Consider the following 22,345-nt stretch of genomic DNA (forward strand, 5'->3'; position numbering starts at 1 on the left):
TAATGGTATCAGTTTATACTTCTCATAGAAAAAAGGAAAGGCCTATGTAGTATTTCTGCAGAGTTGACTTGATCCAGTGGAAGAAAAAACACCAGTATGCCAAAACTTTCATCTCTGTCCTTTACTTTGTATGCCTAAAAGCGCAGTGTCTGAAGACATTTTCCCTTTGATTTTTATTTAATCAGGAAATAAATGCCCAAAGCATTATGACACATTGTTCAAGTGAGTGTAGAGGAAGACACATAAAAGCAAACTCCACTGGGTGCATTTACCCTCCTGTGGTGTAAAATGTTACACATCAGTCTGCCAAGTAGGCCTACCCAGTCAATAGTCCTGAAGCTTATTCAGATCGGCTGGAAAAATACGGAATGGTGCTTTGCTGAATCAGCAAATGTCTGTTTTCAACCTAGCCTCAAGCCAGTATTTTTCTTTGCATAGATGTCTGACTTTTTCTTTTAAGAGCTAGGCCTACATGGAGTGGGTTATACAATTATGTTGCTTGGAATGGAATAGCCTAATCTTAAAGTAATTGCTCTGTTCAGAGTGCTTTTAAGACAATGAAATCGGCATCATCAGTATTTTTTACAGAAGCTAATAATAATAAAGCTCTGTGGGTCTGTCCATCAGCACACATTCGTATTTGAAATCTCCTTACAAAACAGGCAGACAATTGCGCATGTTTTGAATTGACATATTTGAACATGCTCGACTAGAATCAGACCCCACGTGTTCATTTCTCGCGCGTAAATATTACGTTTTGTAGTGCAGTTAAGAAATCGCACTCTTTCACGATTAAAATAATATAAATCGACAAGTGGTGTAGAACAACTACAACGAGTATGCTCATACTTTATACTTATTCGTGACAAAAATGGAATCAATTATATTTGGCAGCGTTGTCATTACATTAATTGGCTTCACTACAATACTTCAATACCCACAAAGCATTGCGACTAAATTGACAACACCGGGACACGAGTTGAGAGGTCGCTCCAAGAAACCGGTGAGTTAATGACAGTAGCACTAGTAAATGGCAACATTAGATTAAGGTACCTCCTGCCACCTAAGGATTTAATCGAGTGACATGTAGAGAAAACTGTTCAGACAACTTCATTACTTTGATATTCTGGCTTTATTAACTGACTTCACTCTCTGTGCTTATGAAACTGGCTAGCTTGTCAGTTGCATAATACAGTGTAAGTTAGCGGCTGGCTAAACGTTAGCTGATGTTAGGTTAGATGTCATAACATGTTTAAGTGATGTACACAAATTTACAACATTTCATTTTCCCGTGTTAATCATGAATGTTCTTACAAGATGTTTTAATTCATCACCCTCTCCGTAGCAGTCAGGGTTGATGTTTGCTCTCTGATTTTAACTTGACCCATGGTGAGTGTGGTAGATTGTTTGACAGACATTCGGCTTTCGCTATTCAGTATGTAACGCTGATACTAGTAGCCTAATACAATTGTCATAGAAGATGATATGGCTACACATCTAGTAACCTAGATTATCCGGTTACCTCTTCCACTTGTCTTACTTTTCACAATACTTACTTACGTTTTGACCATCACAAACATTCACATTAACGTTACAGGTTTGCATTTCATCTAATGCTTTTAACAATTCCCTTGTGACGCATGCTATTTTAATTTACCAACCCACCATGTTTTTGGCACAAGGTCACCTAGCTCATGTACACTACCGGTCAAAAGTTTGGGGTCACTCAAATTACATTATGTGCTTATAATTACAAAGGCTAAAATGAGAGCAATTATATATTTTTTAGCAGAGATGTGTCAATCATAGAATGAATTATTACAAGCAGAAGATGAAATGCAGGTCTGATGGTCAAAATGATAGTCTTGTGATGGTCAAAATGATAAAAGTATTGTGACAAGTGGGAAAGGTGACAGAATGATTGACTAGATGTGTTCTTTCTATGACAATCTCATCAGTATTACTGTACATTAACTGAATAGAAAGGCATTTATTTGTAAATCTGAATGTCTGGCAAACATCCAAAATAAATCTTATTTTACTGCACTGCCATGGTTTCCCTTCAAACCTTCATTTGAGAGCTCTACATGTATTCAGTGTCAACATGCTCTTTTGCAGTAGTGCACTGTAGGAACTACCACTGTTTTATACGAGTTTATACGAGTAAGTGACGGCACACAAAGAGAACTTTGCTAAAAGTACTGTTATGTCTTGTAGTGCCTCTCATGGCTGCACGGCTGTTGAAGGTGTCTACTGTCGCCACTGCAGTGTTCGCCTCGTCTGGATTTATCCTGTACAACAAGCATGTGGACCCAAATGACATCAGTGTTATTCGGTTCGGCAGAGCAGCAGCAACGGTATGTCCTCATTGCTCGTCTGTAGACAGACATCCCACTTGTCCGTTACAGAACATGATTGTAACACTATGAATGTTGAATGTTTTGCTCATCATGTTAAAGTGGGAAACTGTCCGATCGACAGGATGATTGTGACTGGAATCCATATCCTCTCAAAATATTAGCAATCATCTCCAGTCTATTAAAGATGTGGACATAGTCTTATGGGAATAGGCATATGCTTTTATTTGCAAGCTATCAGGCTCACTTTAAAAAGAGGTTAGCCTAATTATTAGTTTATTTTTACATATATTCTCTTGAAATCATCTGTATGAATTCCAATGGGGAAAAGGAAAGATTAGTTGCACACAAGTTATACACAGGCCAAGATATTTTATCTTTATGCCATAATTTGGGGCCTCAGGTAATGTCCTGTCTTTGTAATGCCACATCAATATCTATTCATAACAATCTGCCACTCATAATCAGAACACAGAACACAGGCTGTGTGTGTGTGTGTGTGTGTGTGTGTGTGTGTGTGTGTGTGTGTGTGTGTGTGTGTGTGTGTGTGTGTGTGTGTGTGTGTGTGTGTGTGTGTGTGTGTGTGTGTGTGTGTGTGTGTGTCTGTCTGTGTGTCTGTCTGTTTTTCTCTGTATTTATACTGTGTCTAGCATCGATTTGACTTAAACCTGTAAGGCCTATTTATTGTTTTTTTTCTGTATTATTCTGTATGCAGACAGCGGTCATCAGCTATGATTATATCACAGCTTTCCGGAATGTGCCATTTGGAACAGAAGAATACTGGGAGCTCAAGTCTAAGGTAAGAGCAGCTTATGAAGATGGGTTATGAAGCCACTGGTTAATGCCTGTGAAGAAGGACATATCTTCCTCCCTCCTCAGCATTGTGTTACTTTGGTAGAACAGCACCACTTTGAGTCTTGAATCCTTTGGAAATCCTTCAGCAAATGCTCTAAAATGGATTTCGGCAAATAAATCAACAAGTCATACTAATTGGAAAAATGTGATCTTTTAAGGAACAGTAGGTTTATCTGAGAATCAAGGCATTTTACCGTTAAACCATTTGCAAGTCCGTCAAGACCGGGGGCGGTGGTAGTGTAGTGGCCAAGGAGCTGGGCTAGCATGTAGTAGCCTGAAAGTTGTGGGTTCAATTCCCTAGCTTCCACCGTTGTGCCCTTGAGCAAGGCACTGAACCCTGAGTTGCTCCGGGGACAATGGCCCTTGTAATATAATTGACATATGTACTTAGTGCACTTGCTAACAAGATAGGCTTGACAAGACATCAGCAAGGCTGTCCCTGATTCACTGAGATGCAATGAAAATCCTTTTAGAGAACAGCTGGTCTCGGGAACTGTCTTTGTCTTGAGATGAACGTTTCAGCAGTGTATGGAACTGCACTGTATGGCTCTCCCTGCAGATGATTTTGTTGTGCACAGTACAGTAATAGAACAGAACAATGGAACAATGGAACAACAGTAATGGAATGGACATTAGCAAGACACCAGTTTAAAATCCCTTGAGGAGCTTATCTAAACTCTTACCTGTGTTGTGAAAATTACAGTTCGGCAATTTAACTTGCAACCTCGGCCATGGGAGCCGTGTGCGCCTGTAGGGACGCTGAAACCCACGGGGCTTAGGGCTAGTCAGTCTCTAGCCTGCCTTTTAAAGCACCATGCAGTGACCACTGCACAGCTATGAGCCACCTAGCCTCTGTTAAATATGCACTGGTAGAATATGAACAAGTGACTATGGATACATAACAGGGATAATATTCAGCTTTCTTGCTCATCCCGTTGGTTTACAGGGGATACTTTTTTTTAAGAAAAAAGTAAAAAAAAGTCTTCAGTGGAATCAGTCCAATTTATTTGAAGAATTCAAAGTTCTCTAACATTACGGCTTTGCTACAATTCACCTGATCGTTCACCTCATAAAGCCCCTATGAAGACTCGGTTGGCTGCTGCTCTGATTTTGATAAGTCCTTGGAGTTGATACTTTCTCTCCCAGCTCTCTCTCACAAATTGTGAAATTGCCTTGGCTGCTGCTAGCGCCGCGTCTGAGGATTACGCTGAAAGGGCCAGGCTGTGCCGCCACTGCCGCTCCCGCCGCCTCTGAGGTGAATTCAAAGCCCGGGCGCCCAGCGTCGAGGATAACACCAGGCGCTGGGGGGAAAAAAGAGACAAAAAAAACATACAGAAGAGAGAAGGCGATGCTCGGTAAACACTGCACTTTTATATGTTCGGATACCTGACCCATTTAAAAAAGTCTTTAAATTCCTCCAACTCTCTCTCTCTCTCTCTCTCTCCCTCTATCTCTCTCTCTCTCTCTCTCTCTCACACACACTGTCTTCTCATGCAGCCTATTCTCCTCAGGCTTTAAGGCGTTTGCACAATTCTGTTGAAATGCGCTTTGCAAACCTGCGAGGGTAGTTTGACCTTAATGTGCGGTCTTGTACTGTTGTATTTATTACTTGGCTTGGCTACAGCTTGTCCCCCTACAGGCTCACACTCTCTCAAGCCTTTCATGTTCCTCACCTCCACACCTTCCATGTTTTCATGGGTTATAATTGAACACATCAGGTAACATAGTACGGCACACACACACACGCACGCACGCACGGGTGCACACAACGCACACATACGCGCACACACACGCATGCACACAGACGCATGCACACACACGCGTGCACACACACGCATGCACACACACGCATGCACACACACACACACACACACAAACACAAACACACTCTCACACCTACACACAAACATGTACCCGGACATGGATTAGTAACAGACAAACCATAGACTGTACATATGCAGTCTATGTGGCAAACCTAATAGCGGGCTAATGGCTGCAAATGCCAGGTAATATCCAACCCCCCGTTGCTTTCGTCCCCAAGTTTTGGAAAGGCCAAACTTCCAGCTCCAGCAGGTGTGTCGTGCACCAGCCTGCGCTCTCAAAGGTCACACTGGCTCACCCGCTTCGATAAAAGGCACGTCGCGGTGGCTAGGGGGAGGCAACGAACCCTGAAGAGTGAGCTCTGGCTCACCGCTGCAACCCCGGTGCCCCTTCCTGGGAGTGCATGATAGCAGCGCACCATTCAGCAGAGCCCAGCGTTCCCTCTGCTCTGCCCTCCCCTGCCCTGCCCTGCCCCCCCACCTCCCCCCCACCCCCACCCCCTCTCCTCTCCCCCAGCCTCCCCAGTGGGCCAGTGGTCATGCCTGGCTACCTCCACTGATTAGAATTAATGCAGGCACTCTGATTTAATACAGAGCAGAGATTTGCCTCGTTATAATTATGATGCCACAGAGGTGAGCCAGATCGGTTGTTGCTATAAGGTTGTTTTAGATTATTATCGAGGTGATTTTTCATTGTCACCTGTTTTTGTTTTTGTTTGTTTGTGTGTTTGTTTTGTGCATGTGTAATAGCTTCATAGATGTAAACAGTTGGGCTCTTTTGGATTAGCACCACGTGAGCAGCATCCCGCTGTTGAGAAATATGGATGCAGTTGTGTCACTCAAGTCAGCTTAAATGTTTGAAGTTGTCGAAGTTGTCCAAAATACATTTTTCAGATGAATCTTTGCCATTGGTCATTCACTTTCATTCTCTATAAAAACCAGTTGGTTCTCCTATATTCAGTAAAGCCATGATGCAAGGTCTGCTGCCTCCGGCGGTCCCGATCCATTTACAGCAGGAGCCGCTTGTCCCAGCATTCCCTGAGAGCGCTGTGCGGTGCGGTGTGGTGTGGTGCGGTGCTGTGCGGTGCGGTGTGGTGCGGTGCGGTGCCGTGCCGTGCGGTGCGGTGCGGTGTGGTGCACTGGCTCTCTCCCAGGTGCCGTAGAGGCATAATGGCTGCCGTGTGCTGTGGCCAGGCTGCCTGCCTCTGTAGTAATGAGAAGCGTTCCACACAGTTACCTGTCTCTGTGTGCTCTCTCTCTCTCTCTAGCTCTCTCTCTCTCCATCTCCCTCTCTCTTTCTCTCTTTCTCTCTCTCTCCACGGACCCAGCCAGCTGCTCGCCCCAGCGTCTGGGAGACTCATCCACGAGGCCAGCCAATCACTGCTTTCAGGAGAGCAGGGTTCATCAAGTAGTGTTTGGGACATTAAAGCTCTCCTGAATATATTATGGCTGGGTGCTGACCTTATGCAAGCGTAGTACCACAGTTCAAAGGCCTAGAGAAAGCACATTATTTAAAAAAGCAGCTTTGAAGCTTAGATGAGTAACGTCCCTGTTTCATCTTCTCAGGGAGAGAAAAAAAAAAAAACAAGCCCCAGGGCCTATCAGTTTTTATCTGTAATGAAAAATCTACACTTGTGTTTAAACCCAAGCATTGTATATACAGGCCTACAGTGCTTGAAGAGCAGTCTAACCTTATAATAAACCTTGTGGAACGAATGGAAGCTTTGCTTTGCAATTTTCGAACCCATTTTGCACTAGCTGCCAATGCCCAGGCGTTTGAAGTGGTCGGGCATCCTCCTCTGATGGCTGTCGTGTGAAAAAGTCTCTCTCTCTTTCTCTCTCTCTCTCTCTCTCTGTCTCTCTCTCTCTCCCCAAGTGCACCCTCTATAACCCTTTTAACCTCTCCCTGATGGACCATCAAGTGGACAATCTGATTGAAGGGGTTCTTACGGGAAAGCTTTTCACATTTGCTGTTATGTCATGGTGCCATGAATGTCCACTGTTAAGTGTGACTTCCTGACTGACTGACTGACTGAATGACTGACAGATGGACTGTGTGTTATGGGGTTGACACAGAGGTCTTTTGTTAGGAAACCCATAGGGGGACGGCAGTGCCTTGGACACGAAGAGAGGAGCATTGCACATCAACCCTGTTCTTTAGTCAGAGAGCAAGGAAATCCTGCAAGTCGATTTTAGACGGACTTTTGGTGTCCGAGCAGGTTTACAGGAGTATTCCCAGACTTTTCTTTGACTTGTTTTGGTGCAGATTTGAATTGACTTTGAAAGTGACACAGGAATGGGGAGGGGATTTATGTTTTTGCTGGTCGTTAGTGGCCTTTCACAACCTCGGATCTGATATTTACCTACAACAATCTTGTCAAATAACGTTGTTCCCTGCAGTCTCACACAACAGCACAAAGAGGGATAATCTCTTTCGATATTATTTCTAAAGTAGTCTTCCTTCCGACATCTATATGAAGCTCTCTTACCCTTTGACAAACTTGCAGCGGAAAATGGCATGTTGGCCCCCTCACTCTGTGTGGAGATGAGTGTTTAAGGCGAGGACAGTGGCTGCAGAGAGGCTGTCTGGCGCAGACGGGGCTAATAATTGTCATCACAGCAGTCCGGTGGGGTGACCCACTGTGGTCACCCGCTGGGGTGTAAAACACTTCTCCTCCAGTCACCTGAATATACCCCCCCCCCCCCCCACACACACACACACAGCACAAGCCTCTTTCTTGCCCCCCTTGGAAGCATATACACACATACAGACACGCATACGTGCGATTGTACACACACACACACACATACACATACATACACACACACACACACACACACACACACACACACACAGCCCAAGCCTCTTTCTTGCCCCCCTTGGAAGCATATACACACATACAGACACACATGTGCGATTGTACACACACACACACACACACACACCAACTCTTCACCACACTTGCCCTCAGCTTACCCCCTCCCTTTTACCCCACACACAGACACACACACGCACACACACACATACTCACACTCAAAGCCATTTCTGCCCTGAGTGCCTACTGCGTATCTGTGTGTGTTTATGGCTGTTCTGCGTGGAGATGCGTGTGGATTTCCCAGGCTGTGATACCGAGTGGCAAGACAAACCCCTTGCCTTGCATTATTCATCGTCCTCGAGGCGGGATGCCAGGTGTGGTAACCCCTCTCCTCCATCTCTTGCCCCCCCCCCCCTTCATCAGCCCAGGCGCGGAGGTAATCTGTTTCCCCTCTCCACACCCAGGTATGGGGCAAATGGGGCAAATAACTCCACCCTGCTGCCCCTCTGCTGCCCCTCTGCTGCCTCCACCTCTCTCTCTCTCTCTCTCTCTCTCTCTCTCTCTCTCTCTCTCTCTCTCTCTCTCCACTGACGCCTGTCCCCATGGAACTGCGGGCTGCTCCTGCACACAACAAATTTTTCATTTGCTCTGCCGCTGCCGACACCACCGTCACTTCTGACACCTTTTGCCAGCCTTCCCAGAGGCCGAGACAGAGAGACACAGATGGGGCAACACACACTAAAACAACCTGCAACACACACACACACACACACACAGAGGTGTGAATGCGATAGCACAGTTTGCAAATTTTGAATTTCACAGCTTACGGGTGTGCGTTGTGGGGAGTGGGATGTAGTTTGTGAGTTCACAGGTGCAGTGACTAAAACAGTTCTCTTGTTTCTGCGTGTGTGTGTGTGTGTGTGTGTGTGTGTGTGTGTTCTCTTGCTCCTCCGCTCCAGCGTGCCTTGCATCAATAATCAGCACGTCTTGACTTTTCAGACTGGAGCAGGAATGATGAATAAAATGATAGATTGTAAATGTTAATAGTTTTCATAACCTTGGCATGATGGATACTTTTTTTTGCTTTGACCTGCTTTTCCAGGATGTGCCATCACTCACATTAGTCTGGAGCCTGATGTGTTAATGTGACGACAGGAAATATGTCTGCAGGAGTCAATCATGATTGGCTCTCTAATGTGGAAAGTTGACGAAAGCTGATTTCTTTGTTGGCCTATTTCTAAGAGGTGCTATCTTCACATTGACAAAAGTGTTTACTACCAGTGAAAAGAGTGTCATCATATGTGTGATGTCATGATTACTAGTGTTGGGTACCTATCGCATTTGAACTAATATCGGTACCGGTGCCGGTGCCTGAGGTTCGGTGTCTGTATTCAACAGTACTTTTTTCGGTACAACTACAAAATTTAATTTAAGTTGCAAAAAAAAATGTATACATTGAGTTTTTAACACAATACAAACCCCTCTCCATTCTTGTATGAACATATGAACACTGGATTGTAATTTTTTTTTTTAAAGACTCAATCAACACATGCTGGAAATGTAAAACTGAGATGGGTACCTTTTTGCATCTCTTGCTCTATGGTAAAACCATTTTGGCATAACATACTGGAGTTCTTGGGGACGTGGGCGGGGGTAACCTTGCCAATATCCCCAAGACTCTGCCTTTTGGGAGATAAAACAGAAACGCCAGCCCTGACAAAAAGTGCATATTCAGTTGTGATGGTTGGGATAGCCTCTGCTGCCAGAATTATATTGAGACCTTGGAAATCACCCATAAACCCAACAATGCAGGAGTGGAAACTCCTCATGAGTGAGACAGCATCATATGAGGTTATGTTGGCCAGGATAATGGGCAAAGAGCCTGGGACATTGGGGATTTGGGATTACTTTATGACCCACCTGACTTCTAACTAGTAGCCTGATTGTGAGATTATAACTGTATTTTCATGCCATATTTATTTTATTTACTGATATTTTGTTTGATTGTTTTACTTAACTAATACTACTGTGCTTTTTGTCTGCTTAGTCTGAACATTTTTTTTCATTTTTCACATTCCTTGTGACTAGGATAACGTATGCTTTGACTGAACTGTTACTTCAATGTCTGAACTTATTTGTTTTCTGTAAGCTGTACCATATGAGCTGTTTGTCATATTTGCAAATACAATTTTAAATTACAAAAAAAAAAAGACTTAATCAAACTCAAACATAGAACAAATAATTAGTCAATTAGGGTTATGTGATGATAAGGCTGTTTTAAGCCATGTTCATGAAAAAGGCAATCCTTCCACTTTTGTAGTGTTTTATGCAATTTAACTGTAGCCTAGGTTATTATCCCCTCCTTCCCAGTTCTATTGTTTAAGTTACTTAGTTTCAGTCAGTCTCTAACAGGCGCGCTTAGTAGGCTGGTGACTTTGGTTGTTCGGTTATTCTTTGACAAAAAAAACATTCCATTCCAACGTGAATTTGAACATAGCAGCGCACTAACACCTTGAAACGCTACGCATAGCCTATCAAGTTATCTGTATATGTAGGCTAACCAACAAACTGTAGCGTGCAAAATGAACGGATTTAACCAATACTTATACTTATACTTATACTTTAACCAATACTTATACTTAATACTTAATACCCGGTAATACCGACGTGATTCGGTCGGTATCGGTAAAAGTACAGGTGTCGGAGGAGCACTCAAGTTAAAAAAAAAAATACCGTAAATATAACCTACATTTAAATATGCGAATGCAACAATTGAACAGACTGAAAATAAAAAGGGTTTTAAATAATATAGAATTTTTCTGTTCATTTTACATTTCAATATATAGTTTTATCATATTCATATTTGCTTTAAGCCCATATCATGCTTATATCACAAAATGGTATTGAGCCTAATTGTCTTTATTTGGTTAGATGCCGTGTGTGAGCATGATGTGAGATGAATGGTGTCTTATCACTGTCCTTACACACACCAGAAAGGCTTTGTGTGTGTGTGTGTGTGTGCGCGCACTTGTATTGGTGCTGTCTTGTGTCCTCTTGTGTCCTCTGTGTGTATGATCTATAAGTTCTCTTTGTGCTTTGTGTGTGTGTGTGTGTGTGTGTGTGTGCGCTCTCTTCTGTCTGCCTTGTGTTGGTTTCCTGGATTTGCAATACATCTGTGTGTGTGTAAACATGCAATATATCTGTGTGTGTGTGTAGGCTTTCAATATATCTGTGTGTGTGTGTGTGTGTGTGTGTGTGTGTGTGTGTCTGCAGCTCTCCTTTACCCACACAGGACAGGCCATCTGTGAAAGCCAAAGTCCACTGTCATGCCTGCTCGCTGGTCTTGGATGTGAACAGGGAGGCTTTTGCACACTACATTAGGCTTCAGCACAAGCTTTTTCCAGTCGGCTTGCGCTGGCCTCAGATGAAGAGAGTGCGCCCTGATGTCCACCTAACAGGGGGATGCCTCCACCGCCTTCTCAGGCTGGCAAAAGAAATCGGAGATGTGTACGGGCAGATTACTTTTCCCCCCCTTTGAGTTTAGGGTTATGACATCGCTCTCCCAGATTTTCTTGTCTAGCTCACATGTTGTAAACGCTCTGGCACGGTAAATGGAAGTTGACGTGAGGCAGCCGTGCAGGAATCTCTGAACTGGAAAACAGAGGCTTGAAACCCCCTTTGTAGGCGAGTGCTGTTCACATATTCCTAACACAATCGTACATTTCACACGCTCTCTTTCTCCGTGGCTCTGACATGCCCAACGCATCAATTGGATGGCTGGCTAAAGTGCCGCTCTCTTGCTGAATCTGTTAAGTGTTTCTCGTCTCTGAGACGGCGATTTGGGGACAGTTGTCCCAAGAAGGAGGTGCGTAGCGCGGGGGCGTGGCGCGGGGGTGTAGCGCGGGGGTGTAGCGCGGCAGCAGGGCAGGGGCAGCAGCCGGAGCCGATGTGATGGGAGCGATCGGCAGAGCCAGGTCTCCTCGCCGGTAATTTCCTCAGGTGTGGAGGGGCCGTCTCTCTCCAGTCTCCAGCCTCCTTTCCTTTCCTCCGCTGGCGCCGAGGCTTGGCGGTTAATTGGTGCGATATGTGGTAATTGATTAGCTCTGTGCTAACGACTGTGAGGGAAGGTAGCTGTAATCTGGAGGCTGGTCAATGAAATGGACCCACTCTCGCCTCTCTTTCTCCCTCTCTTTCTCCCTCTCTTTCCCCCTCTCTCATTCTGATTAATGGCTGAGTTTCCTGAAAATGAGATGAAGGTCAGAAGAGATTTTCTCCCTTTGATTGGCATCATCACAGCCATATTCACTGGCCTGTAATTAGCTTAACTCTTTTATAAGATGCTCAGAGTACCGTCCTCAGGAAGCTCTTACTGAAGAACATGATGCAATGCCCGAGTTAAAATGTGAAAAAAAAGTATACTGGTGTAAAATATAGTTTCCTTTTAAAATGACTTAATCTATTATGCTGTGTCTTGGTGTCTGCTCAGTGTGAGGGTTTGGTGTGGTCACACTGCATGGTTTCAGTGCCTTATTTGAAATATTTTTTTATATTTCATATTTCATTTTTCACATAGATCTGTGTCTCGAGGTCACCGAGTACTGTCGGTACAAAACGAAAAAATAAAAGCGATGCTACCTAGCTCGTGTTACTGCAGCCAACAGCTAGAGAAGCCAGGCAGCTACAGTGCTACACTCTGGGGGCGTGACACTCTGGAGGCATGAACATGGGGCAGCTACAGTGCTACACTTTGGGTGCATGAACATGGGGCAGCTACAGTGCTACACTCTGGGGGCATGAACATGGGGCAGCTACAGTGCTACACTCTGGGGGCATGAACATGGGGCAGCTACAGTGCTACACTCTGGGGACATGATTATTTTCGTACAGACGGTACTTGGTGTCCTCGAGAAACACAGATCTATATGAAAAATGGCCAGAATTCTCCTTAAAGTCTATCTTAAGCTAATTTAACAATGAGGCAAATCTACTTGCTAATTTAATACCAGAAATAAAATCCAAAAGCACAAACATCAGTGGGTCAGCTCGATGCTTTCACACACCACACGATAGACACTCTGCTCATTTAGTGACTTCTAATGACTCTGCACTTTGCCCCACATTTCAATTAGGGCCCTCTGTCTGTTCGTTGGGGCCCATGTTCTAAACCACAGTCCTACTGTGCGTGCTGTGGATGGCTTCCTAGGGTTTTTCATGGGGGCTCTTTGGCACCACTTTTGCCATGTGGCCAGCTATTAGGGCTGTATAGCCCCCCTCCCACCCTGAGTCCAGGTTGTAATTTAAACCAATGAAGTGGCAGCTTGGGAATGGGCCGAGGGAGGCGAGGGACGCAGTAAGAGCGAGCACAGAAGTGAATCGCACGCATGGCAGAACAAAGCTGTTCTCATCACTCCACAGTTTCTCTCTCTCTCTCTCTCTCTCTCTCTCTCTCTCTCTCTCTCTCTCTCGCTCACGCTCTCCTTCTTTCTTTCTCTCTCTCATCTCTCTCTCACACACACACACACACACACACTCACTCTCTCTCCCTCTCTAACTCTCACTCTCAATCTCTCTCTGCCTTTCACTCCTGCTTTCCTTCCCTCTCTCTCTCTCTCGATGTCTCTGTGTCTCTCTCGTTCTCTTCACGCCTGGAAAAACGGAGCATATGCACAAGCTGAAGCAATCAAATCATTAAGTCACTTAAGCGCTCAGCAGGTGCCGAGGGAAGTCAGATGAGGACTCGGTTTTTTGCCTCTGATGAAGCGCTCGCTCGCTTAATCGCTAAAGATCAGCACACTCGCTCGGTCTGTGAGGCCATGTTCAGTGTGAGTTAGGAGACTTGCACGCGTGCTTGTACTGTAGGTCAAAACAAATGTACATGTCTGCAGTCTTACTTGAGGTGGTGTGCTTGTGCTGGATCCAATATAAGTGAATCAGACTAAACACATAATGCATTTAATATCTCCAGGCAGCACAGGAATGTCTGCTTTCCTGAGATGAAAATACATGTATGCTTAAAGTGCTTACTGATTCATTTCAATACTAGGGTGACTAACCATGTTACCATTTGGTAGGAAGTTTACCTGTCTGTCCTTATGTAGGATTGGTATGGTGTTATCTGAATTACAAAGATGACCTTATACTGTATAGCTAGCTTAGATTTTATATTCATTTTATATTTTAGTTTTACCAGCCATCTCAAGTAGCCTTTGGGTTTGGAGTTATTTGAAAGGCTACTGCTCATGTTTCAGCATTTGTGGTTGATTTTGTGTCTTTTTCTGTGTCGGTCTGTATGAAGTCTGTCTGAATGACATAAGGGTTAAGACAATGCTGACAGTAATAAAAGGATATAACAGAGCTCAGGGCCAATACGAAGGTGAAATGCATCCTGGGTTGTGTGTAAATTATGAAACCAATCCATAATTTGGAATTATAGAATCAGATGACAGCGCTGTTAAGATGCAGGGCTGTTAGAAATGAAATAAGACCCAGCGCAAAAAGAAAATCCATGACTGGTGTATAGGTTATGAAATTACTGTCGGAATAAATTACTACCAGTTATCTCCGCCAAAAGCATTTGAGTGAAGCAGTCTCTGTCTTGTGCACAAGTCTTGTGCTTCTTTAGCAGCCCTCAGGAGTGACCGCGTCTGACCGTCAGCTTGCAACCAGGGAGACGGAGTGTGTAGGACATGCCTCCCTCCCGCAGTGGGCTATTTCTGAGGCGAGGCGAAGCGAAGCAAGGCGGTGTGTGTGTGTGTGTGTGTGTGTGTGTGTGTGTGTGTGTGTGTGTGTGTGTGTGTGTGTGTGTGTGTGTGTGTGTGTGTGTGTGTGTGTTTCCCTCCACCTGTGTGCGCAAGGCTGGTGGTGGTGGGGGGTGAAGGGGAAGGGGGGGGGGGGGGGGTCAAGCCGAAATAACAAATCAGCAGCCGCGGTGTTCATGCTGCGCTCTGCATAGCCTGAAATGACACCACTGGCAGCCCAGAGAGAGAGCAAATAGCCCAGCCTGCACCAGCAGCCTGTGCCCAGTGAGTCCCAGACGCGACACATGATGGTGGATATGTGGCCAACATGGGCCAGAGGAGGCCTAGAGGAACCCACTCTATGTCCCCTATACTGTTGAATAGCAGCACAGGGCTGCAGTGTTGGGGGATGGTGATGTGAGAGCGGAACATTCATCCAGTCAGTGGCTCTTTTTACAAGATGTCTGCCTGAGGATGCGCAGAGCTTTCAGCGTTGTTGGATTGCAATAACAGTGCTGCAGTGTTTGTGCTGAAACCAGGAAATGGATCCACCAATAAAAATGGACACAAAGAACAAGTATCTAATGTTTCATATTAATCACGCCACGGCATCTAGAGATTGCAGTGACCGTGGGATTGTAGCTTTATGGATAGCACATGCTAATCTGAATATGTGTATTTCTATTTCAACAGTTTACCAGCATTATATCAAAACTGCAAGTTTGTATTTTCAACATAAATATATGTACCATAGTATTGGACCAGCTGAGACATTTGGTTTAGACTATTTATTCATTTATTTATTTAAATATCAGGCCATGGAATTATGCATCTTAAATTCATAGATGGTTCCCATGCTGTCATTAGGCTATGTGTTATTATGTGTGCATGTGTGTATGTACAGTCTTTTGTTTGAGGTTAGAGGAGAGGGTGAACAAACATAGCCTGACATTTAGATATTATAAATCAGCGCTAATGAATCATTAGAAACCGCTGAACTGGGGAAATGAGTTGTGGTGCTCCAACAGGCTTCTTTAGGCTGGAAAGGGGTCTCGGGGGAGAAGGAGCTGATTGGCTAAGAGGACCAGGTAATGCAACCAATCACCTAGCTCACTGAGTAGCTCTCACTTCATCATCAGAGCTAAATGTAATTAAGGCAGAATATAATTCATGCTTCCTCATGCGCTATTGTGCACATCATGCACCTGCACTGTGCTTGGGTTTATGGGATGTTTTACTGTTAAATTCGGACCGTGTGTGCTTTCAGTTGAGGTAATGAGGAACAGGAAACAGTTGAGGTAATGAGGAACAGGAAACAGCAAACAGTTGAGGTAATAGGCTTGTTCGACTTGATGTGATGCATGCTGGGTTGAACACAATGCATACTGGGATGGACGCAATGCTTACTGGTTAGAAATTCTGTCCAACTTCTGTCAGCCGGGGAGGGACTTACCACCGTGACACCATGTCACATGACATTAAAATATCGCGGGAGTCTTAGCCTGCAGACAGATCAGTTAAACACTTGATATTGAATTTATGTGCTACAAAGCAGGCCTGTTAACTGTATGACAAAAGTAGTTTATTTAAACTACAACATAAGAATTTATTTCGTCAGTCATCATGCTCATTTTAATGAGTAAGAATGAAAGTTCTGCTGTATTTATTGCAATCAAAATTCCGCGATATCTCCCGCGATGTCTCCCGTGAGTCACGTCAGGCAGACTGTAGCCTGTCTGTCCGGGATGAGCTGCCCTCTGTTGTAGCTCCTCCCGGCTAGCCTCCGACGTTTACGTAGAAAGCCAGACAAAGTCATAATCAGCCGATCTCAAACAAGCCTAATGAGGAACAGGAAACAGTTGAGGTATTGAGGAACAGGAAACAGTTGAGGTAATGAGGAACAGGAAATGGTTGAGGTGATGAGGAACAGGAAACAGTTGAGGTAATAGGCGTGTTCGACTTGGACTGAGTCTGACTTGGTCTGGCTTTCTATGAGCATGATGACTGACAAAATAAATTCTTATGATGTAGTTTAAATAAACCACTGTTGTCATACAGTTAACAGGCCTGCATTGTAGCACATACATTCAATATCAAGTGTTTTCCCTATATGTGTGTCTATCTATTTAGCCAACAGCAGAAAATAACAGAATATCCAAACGTTTTCGGGACCTAGCAGTTCAAATTGTAGATTATTCAAAGTCCAAAGACCGTCCAAAGTATTCTAAAGTGTAGTGTCAGTTTATGAACGCATAATTTTTTTAATGTTGTATTGAATAGGCACTGCAAATCTGTTTGGCGTGTAGAATAATTTCCAGACATCTTACCCGACACAGCGCTCACTTGTATTGTATATGTTTTTGTACCTGTGTGCACTGATTCATTGCTGCGCTGTGTGAGAGGGTGAGTGGCCCACAGGGGGCAGCCGTGGCCTACTGGTTAGCGGTTCGGACTTGTAACCGGACGGTTGCCGGTTCGAACCCCGACCAGTAGGCACGGCTGAAGTGCCCTTGAGCAAGGCACCTAACCCCTCACTGCTCCCCGAGCGCCGCTGTTGTTGCAGGCCGCTCACTGCGCCGGGATTAGTGTGTGCTTCACCTCACTGTGTGCTGAGTGTGTTTGTTTCACTAATTCATGGATTGGGATAAATGCAGAGACCAAAATGTCCCTCATGGGATCAAAAGAGTATAGTAAAAAGTATACTTCTACTATGTGTGGTGTGGATGCTGCAGCCCCTTGGCCCACAGCTCTCCAAGTGGTCAATCTATCAACAATGAAGTTACATTCACTTAGGGAATTACTCTCTTTTTTTAATATGTGTGCGAGTGTGATTCTAAACAAAAGCTTGTAATATGTTTTTTTTTTTCTCCAGGTATTTGGTCTTGGTCTATGTGTAGGCATTTGTTTGAACTTGGCACGACTTAAATAATGACCCATAAGCTCTTTTCTCAAAACAAGATCCCCCATGTGTCCATCTCTGGGCTGGTCAGCCAGCAGTGCTTACCTCAGCTGGGCTCTTTGATTAAAAAAAAAAAAAATAGTCCATCCATCTTCTGCTGTCTTTGCTGATGTGAAGAACAGACATGGAAAACACAAGGCTTCGGAAACGGTGTACACAAATGCTGTTATCATGGCGTGATTATGCAATCCTAAACACTCCCCCCCCCCACCCCGCCCCGCCTCGCCTCGTGCCCACCGGTACCAGACTCCTGGGGGGGGACACGCGCTCCTTGGCTATTAGCATATCATTATGTTGAATAGGCACAGCTGATGGGGCAATTAACGCGGGCGTACTTACTTAGCCTAAATGAATAATTCATATCTGATGGCATGGGAGAGGAGAGATGCTGACCAGTCCGATCCTTGCAGCGTGGAGAGAGAGAGACAAGGCCAGGGATACAGGAAATAGAATGAAATAAACAGCTCCGAAAGTTTAGGGTCAGATTTAATTATTTGTCCAACATTTGGCTTTAGTCCTGTCTTTGTAAATGTTCATTTGCAGTTTGGCCATTCATTTTGCAGACTTTATTATTCAAATTGTGAAGAATTTATGGACATTTTTCACCTGCATGTGTATTCCCTGGCTCTAGAACCCTTAATGTAATAGTTGGTCTGATATTCAGACTGGGCTATTGCACACACAGGGAAGAGAAGGTTATGGCTGTTTATAAATACAACTGTTTATTAAACGATTAAAATGAAGTCACTGTTTATTTATGGTTTTCACAGATAGGCTATTGGTATGTTTTTATTAGTGACACGTGTACTTTAGGGTTGAACGATTTGAGGAAAATATCTTATTGTGATTTGCGACAGATGTTGCAATTGTAATATGATTTGTGTTAAAAATGTTGAAAGTTCAGCAGTTCAGTATTCATTCAATGCATTTGATGAAGCATTACCAATTAAGAAATATCTACTAATCCAAGGATGCAAATGAAAATATACAGATAGCTTCAAATTGTCTCTTTAAGTTGGGCATCTTCTGATAAGGAGCCTGGCACTTCTGATTTGTGCGCGTGACTGTCTCTCACAGAAGAACAATTAGCCATTACATCTGTCGGAAGCTGCACAATGAATTGCACCGTTTGCGATGTGCTAATTGTATTAGTTAAAAATTGCGATTTCAATTACAGTACATAGTTTATGTGATGACCTGATGGGTGGCCCCACCCTGTCTCCCATCCTTAATTTGGCAGTCGGCTTCGGTATTTGAGCAGCCGCCCTGTCCTTCTCCTCTAACGGAGGTGGACGATGCACGTCCCTGCTGTTTATGAGGAGTTGGATGTGCTGTGCCCTCTAAGTCGGATGAGGAGGCGAACAGGGTGCCGTTCTTGTGGCCAGAGCAGCGCACGGCACGCCTGCTGCACCTCGTAGATTGAAGGGGAACAGAATGGCCGCGGTGCGATTAGGGCCTTTGGATATTTCCTCTCCCTGGTGCAGGAGGGAGGCAGCACTCTGGAGGCCCTGCTGATAGAACAGACACCAGACACGAGTCCGTCAGACAGGCTGAGGAGGATGGAGTTGTGCTCCTTCTCTTTCTCTCACTTCATCTTCCTCTTCTCTCTCTCTCTGTCTTTGTGTCTCTGTTTTTTCTTTCTTTCTTTTCTCTCTTTTTTTCATTTCCCTAATATCTTTTTTATTATCTCTGTTCATCAATTTCTCTCTTCCCGGATTAACTACTTCTCCTTTTTGTCTTTCTCTCTCTCTCTCTCATCTACCCTCCTCTATCCCTCCATCCCTCGTCCCTTCTCTGATGAGGTTTAGGGGGGCGGGTCCCTCCACAGGTCATAGAGCATAGAGCTTTTGAAGGACAAAAAAGGATCCTTCTGGAATTCCAGCTCCCTGACTCTGTCGCCTTTGCATCCTTTTAAACAGGAAGGAAATGGCGTGTGCCCGTGCCTTTGCATTTGCCCCACGGCTGCGCTTCTTACACAGCACTGCGCTTCATCAAGCTAAATGTGCTGCAGCGTTTCAAATCATCTCCACTGTGTGCAGAGAATATCAAATCGGATGGCGGGCCTTCAGGTTCTCACAGGCATGTGTGAGAAGTGTGTGTGTGTGTGTGTGTGTGTGTGTGTGAGTGTGAGTGTGTGTGTGTGTGTGTGTTTTTTCCCCTCTTCTATAAACATGGCATGGCAATCATGTGTCTCTTCTCTCCCTATGTGACACAAAATGGCAGATAACGCGCCAGAAGTCACACAGATGCGGCTTTGTGCTCCCGCCTTTTTGAAATCAACCCAACGCAAGAGCAGGCGAGAAAGAGGAGCAGCAATGCAGGACAAGCTCAACTAATTTCAGTCTCTTCTCAGCTGTGCCACTAAAGAACACGCAGAATAAAAGTGGCCTATATGTGCTGTTTTGATGAGGGTTTCAGATTCAGGGCAATTAGATAGATAGTTCTTCTGAGTTGCTCTCTTCAGAGCACATCTGGGGAATGTGTTATGCAGATGCATTGGCTGGAGCCCCTCAGGTTAAAGAAGCATCTCCGGGCGTTCGCATCACATCTCCCACTCATTCTCCTTCTGTTGCGCTGCGCCGTCATTTTCATTTTGAAAGAGAAAGAAGCGAAAGACCAGAGACTCATTTGTGTCACTGAAATCTCCAAATCCTGTTTGAGTGGATTTGAGGTTTGGAGGCAGGATGGCGTCTGAGGGGAGAAGGGTTTGAGGGGCCTGATCCCACCGATTGGACAGGGGCCTAACAGTAGGCAGAGTGGCACATACTCCAGTCTGAACTTTTAGATAAATGCCTGCTCGGGAACCTCACATATCTCTTTGTTTTATTTCTGTTTTGTTTTTGTTCTTTGGAGCCACACAGAATTAAGTCTTAGCTTGTATCAGCTTTGTACATACTTCCCAATAACATCTACTGTAAGCAGCAGCATCAAACCAGTTGACAATACAAAAGAAAACTAGCAAAAACGTTAACCCAGAGTTGTTCATTGAAAACATCCAAGCTTAGTGGTATATGTACAACTGTGTAGAGCCTTGTATGGTAGTTGTTTCCCCAATTAGCACTGATGCTGAATAATGTGTCACCACGTTGTCTCTGCCTTGCAATAAGATCCTTCTAAGGCTGGTTAATCTGCTAAATATGGCATGCTTTCTCTTTTGGAAAGTTAAATAAGTGCAGTGAAATTGATTATTAGGTGGGGGGGAAAGGGTGGTGTTATTTTCTTTCACTCCCCCCTAACTGATTATGTTTTCCCAGATAGATTGAGAGTGTTTTATTTGCCCTGTTAGTCCCCTTCCTGTGCTGAGCTGAAGCTATTAATGAAAAGCATTAGATGCTCTGAGGGGGAGTTTAATTGTCGCTGCGTCGGCTCACCGTCTCAGGAGGGGACGTTGCGTTCCCCGAGGCTCGGTCGGGAACACTTGCGGAGCGTGTCTGGGGACGCACTCTGCGTGTCATCAGTGAGTCTGACTGGGAGAGAGAAGCTTGCTTACGAACGGCTCTGAAGCCCTTAAGTGACGTCTGGCCAAAAAACAAAGCAACAAAAACAACATCATCATATAGCTGCTTGCTCCTGACTTCGAAGAGCATCTTCTTTCAGTGGGTAGATGGTTGGAGGCAGTCATTTTGCAGTTCTCCTCGCAAACACTAGATGGCAGCACTCAGTAGTCTAAAGTGGGCTTGGCCGGGGTGCGCTCCAGGGAGCGTGAGCGAGGCTTGTTCTGTGACGAGTACTTGCTGACACTGTTGAGGGCAAACAGTTGTGAGGGACAGATGTAAATGCGAACTTCTACGTCAGACCGGACCTTGAAGGGTTTCTCTGCAGCCGAGCGGGAATCCTCCAGGGAGGCCCAGAAATTGGGGTGGGGAGAAGTGTGTGTGTGTGTGTGTGTGTGTGTGTGTGTGTGTGTGTGTGTGTGTGTGTGTGTGTGTGTGTGTGGTGGTATGGTGAATCAGAGCGTTAAATATTAGCATTCCATCAGAGGGTGGGTTTGAAGGAATGCTGACAACCCGAATTCTAGCTGCACACATAAATACTTAATTTTTCTGTCGTGTTCCCCTCTGTCAGAGCAGGCTTGCACTGTGGCCAGAGCAGTGGAACAGCATGTCTACTGTAACCGAGGAGCAGAATCTCTCTCTCTCTCTCTCTCTCTCTCTCTCTCTCTCTCTCTCTCTCTCTCTCTCCCCACACTCTCTCTCCCTCTCCACACTCACTCTCTCTCTCCCTCCATCTCCCTCTCCACACTCACTCTCTCCTCTCTCTCTCTCTCTCTCTCTCTCTCTCTCTCTCTCTCTCTCTCTCCCCACACTCTCTCTCCCTCTCCACACTCACTCTCTCTCTCCCTCCATCTCCCTCTCCACACTCACTCTCTCCCTCTCTCTCTCTCTCTCTCTCTCTCCCCACATTCTCTCTCCCTCTCTCGCTCTCCCTCTCCACACTCACTCTCTCTCTCCCTCCATCTCCCTCCCTCTCTCTCTCCCTCTCCCTCTCACTCTCTCTCTTTCCCTCTGCTCACTCTCTCTCTCTGAGCACTCAGTCTCTCTGCCTGGGCAGAATTATGCATTTCATAATCACTATCTAATTGTTTTCATTAGTTAGCCTGTGCTCATTAATAGGTAGGTGGAAGGCTAATTAATGCGCTCTCATCGGTTTTCACACTATCGCTCCGATGTCTCCTGCATTCAGAAGCGCAAAATGGAAAGTGCTTCATGAGATAGCGTCCGTTCGCTCAGCGAAAAGCCAAATGGAACAATTAAGATACCAGGTAACACGGGAGGCTGAGAGGGCTCTTAATGTCTGCCGT

General features: G+C 45.0%; 1 protein-coding gene across 1 annotated transcript in view; it reads left to right on the top strand.

The window, feature by feature from the left end:
- The first annotated feature begins 985 nt into the window (after positions 1-985).
- The window catches only part of adck1 (aarF domain containing kinase 1), a 147,617-nt gene continuing 126,257 nt past the window's right edge, over positions 986-22,345 (top strand). The window contains exons 1-3 of the mRNA XM_076300307.1: positions 986-1,003; positions 2,218-2,357; positions 3,073-3,156. Of these exons, the coding sequence (XP_076156422.1) occupies positions 2,226-2,357; positions 3,073-3,156 (216 nt within the window). The 5' untranslated portion in view covers positions 986-1,003; positions 2,218-2,225. The remainder of the gene's footprint in view (positions 1,004-2,217; positions 2,358-3,072; positions 3,157-22,345) is intronic.

Source organism: Alosa pseudoharengus, unplaced genomic scaffold (genome assembly GCF_046254945.1).
Source record: "Alosa pseudoharengus isolate Yale_2024_CS ecotype anadromous, Long Island Sound unplaced genomic scaffold, YU_APseudo_1.1 YU_APseudo_1.1_scf_22, whole genome shotgun sequence".
Taxonomy (NCBI): domain Eukaryota; kingdom Metazoa; phylum Chordata; class Actinopteri; order Clupeiformes; family Clupeidae; genus Alosa; species Alosa pseudoharengus.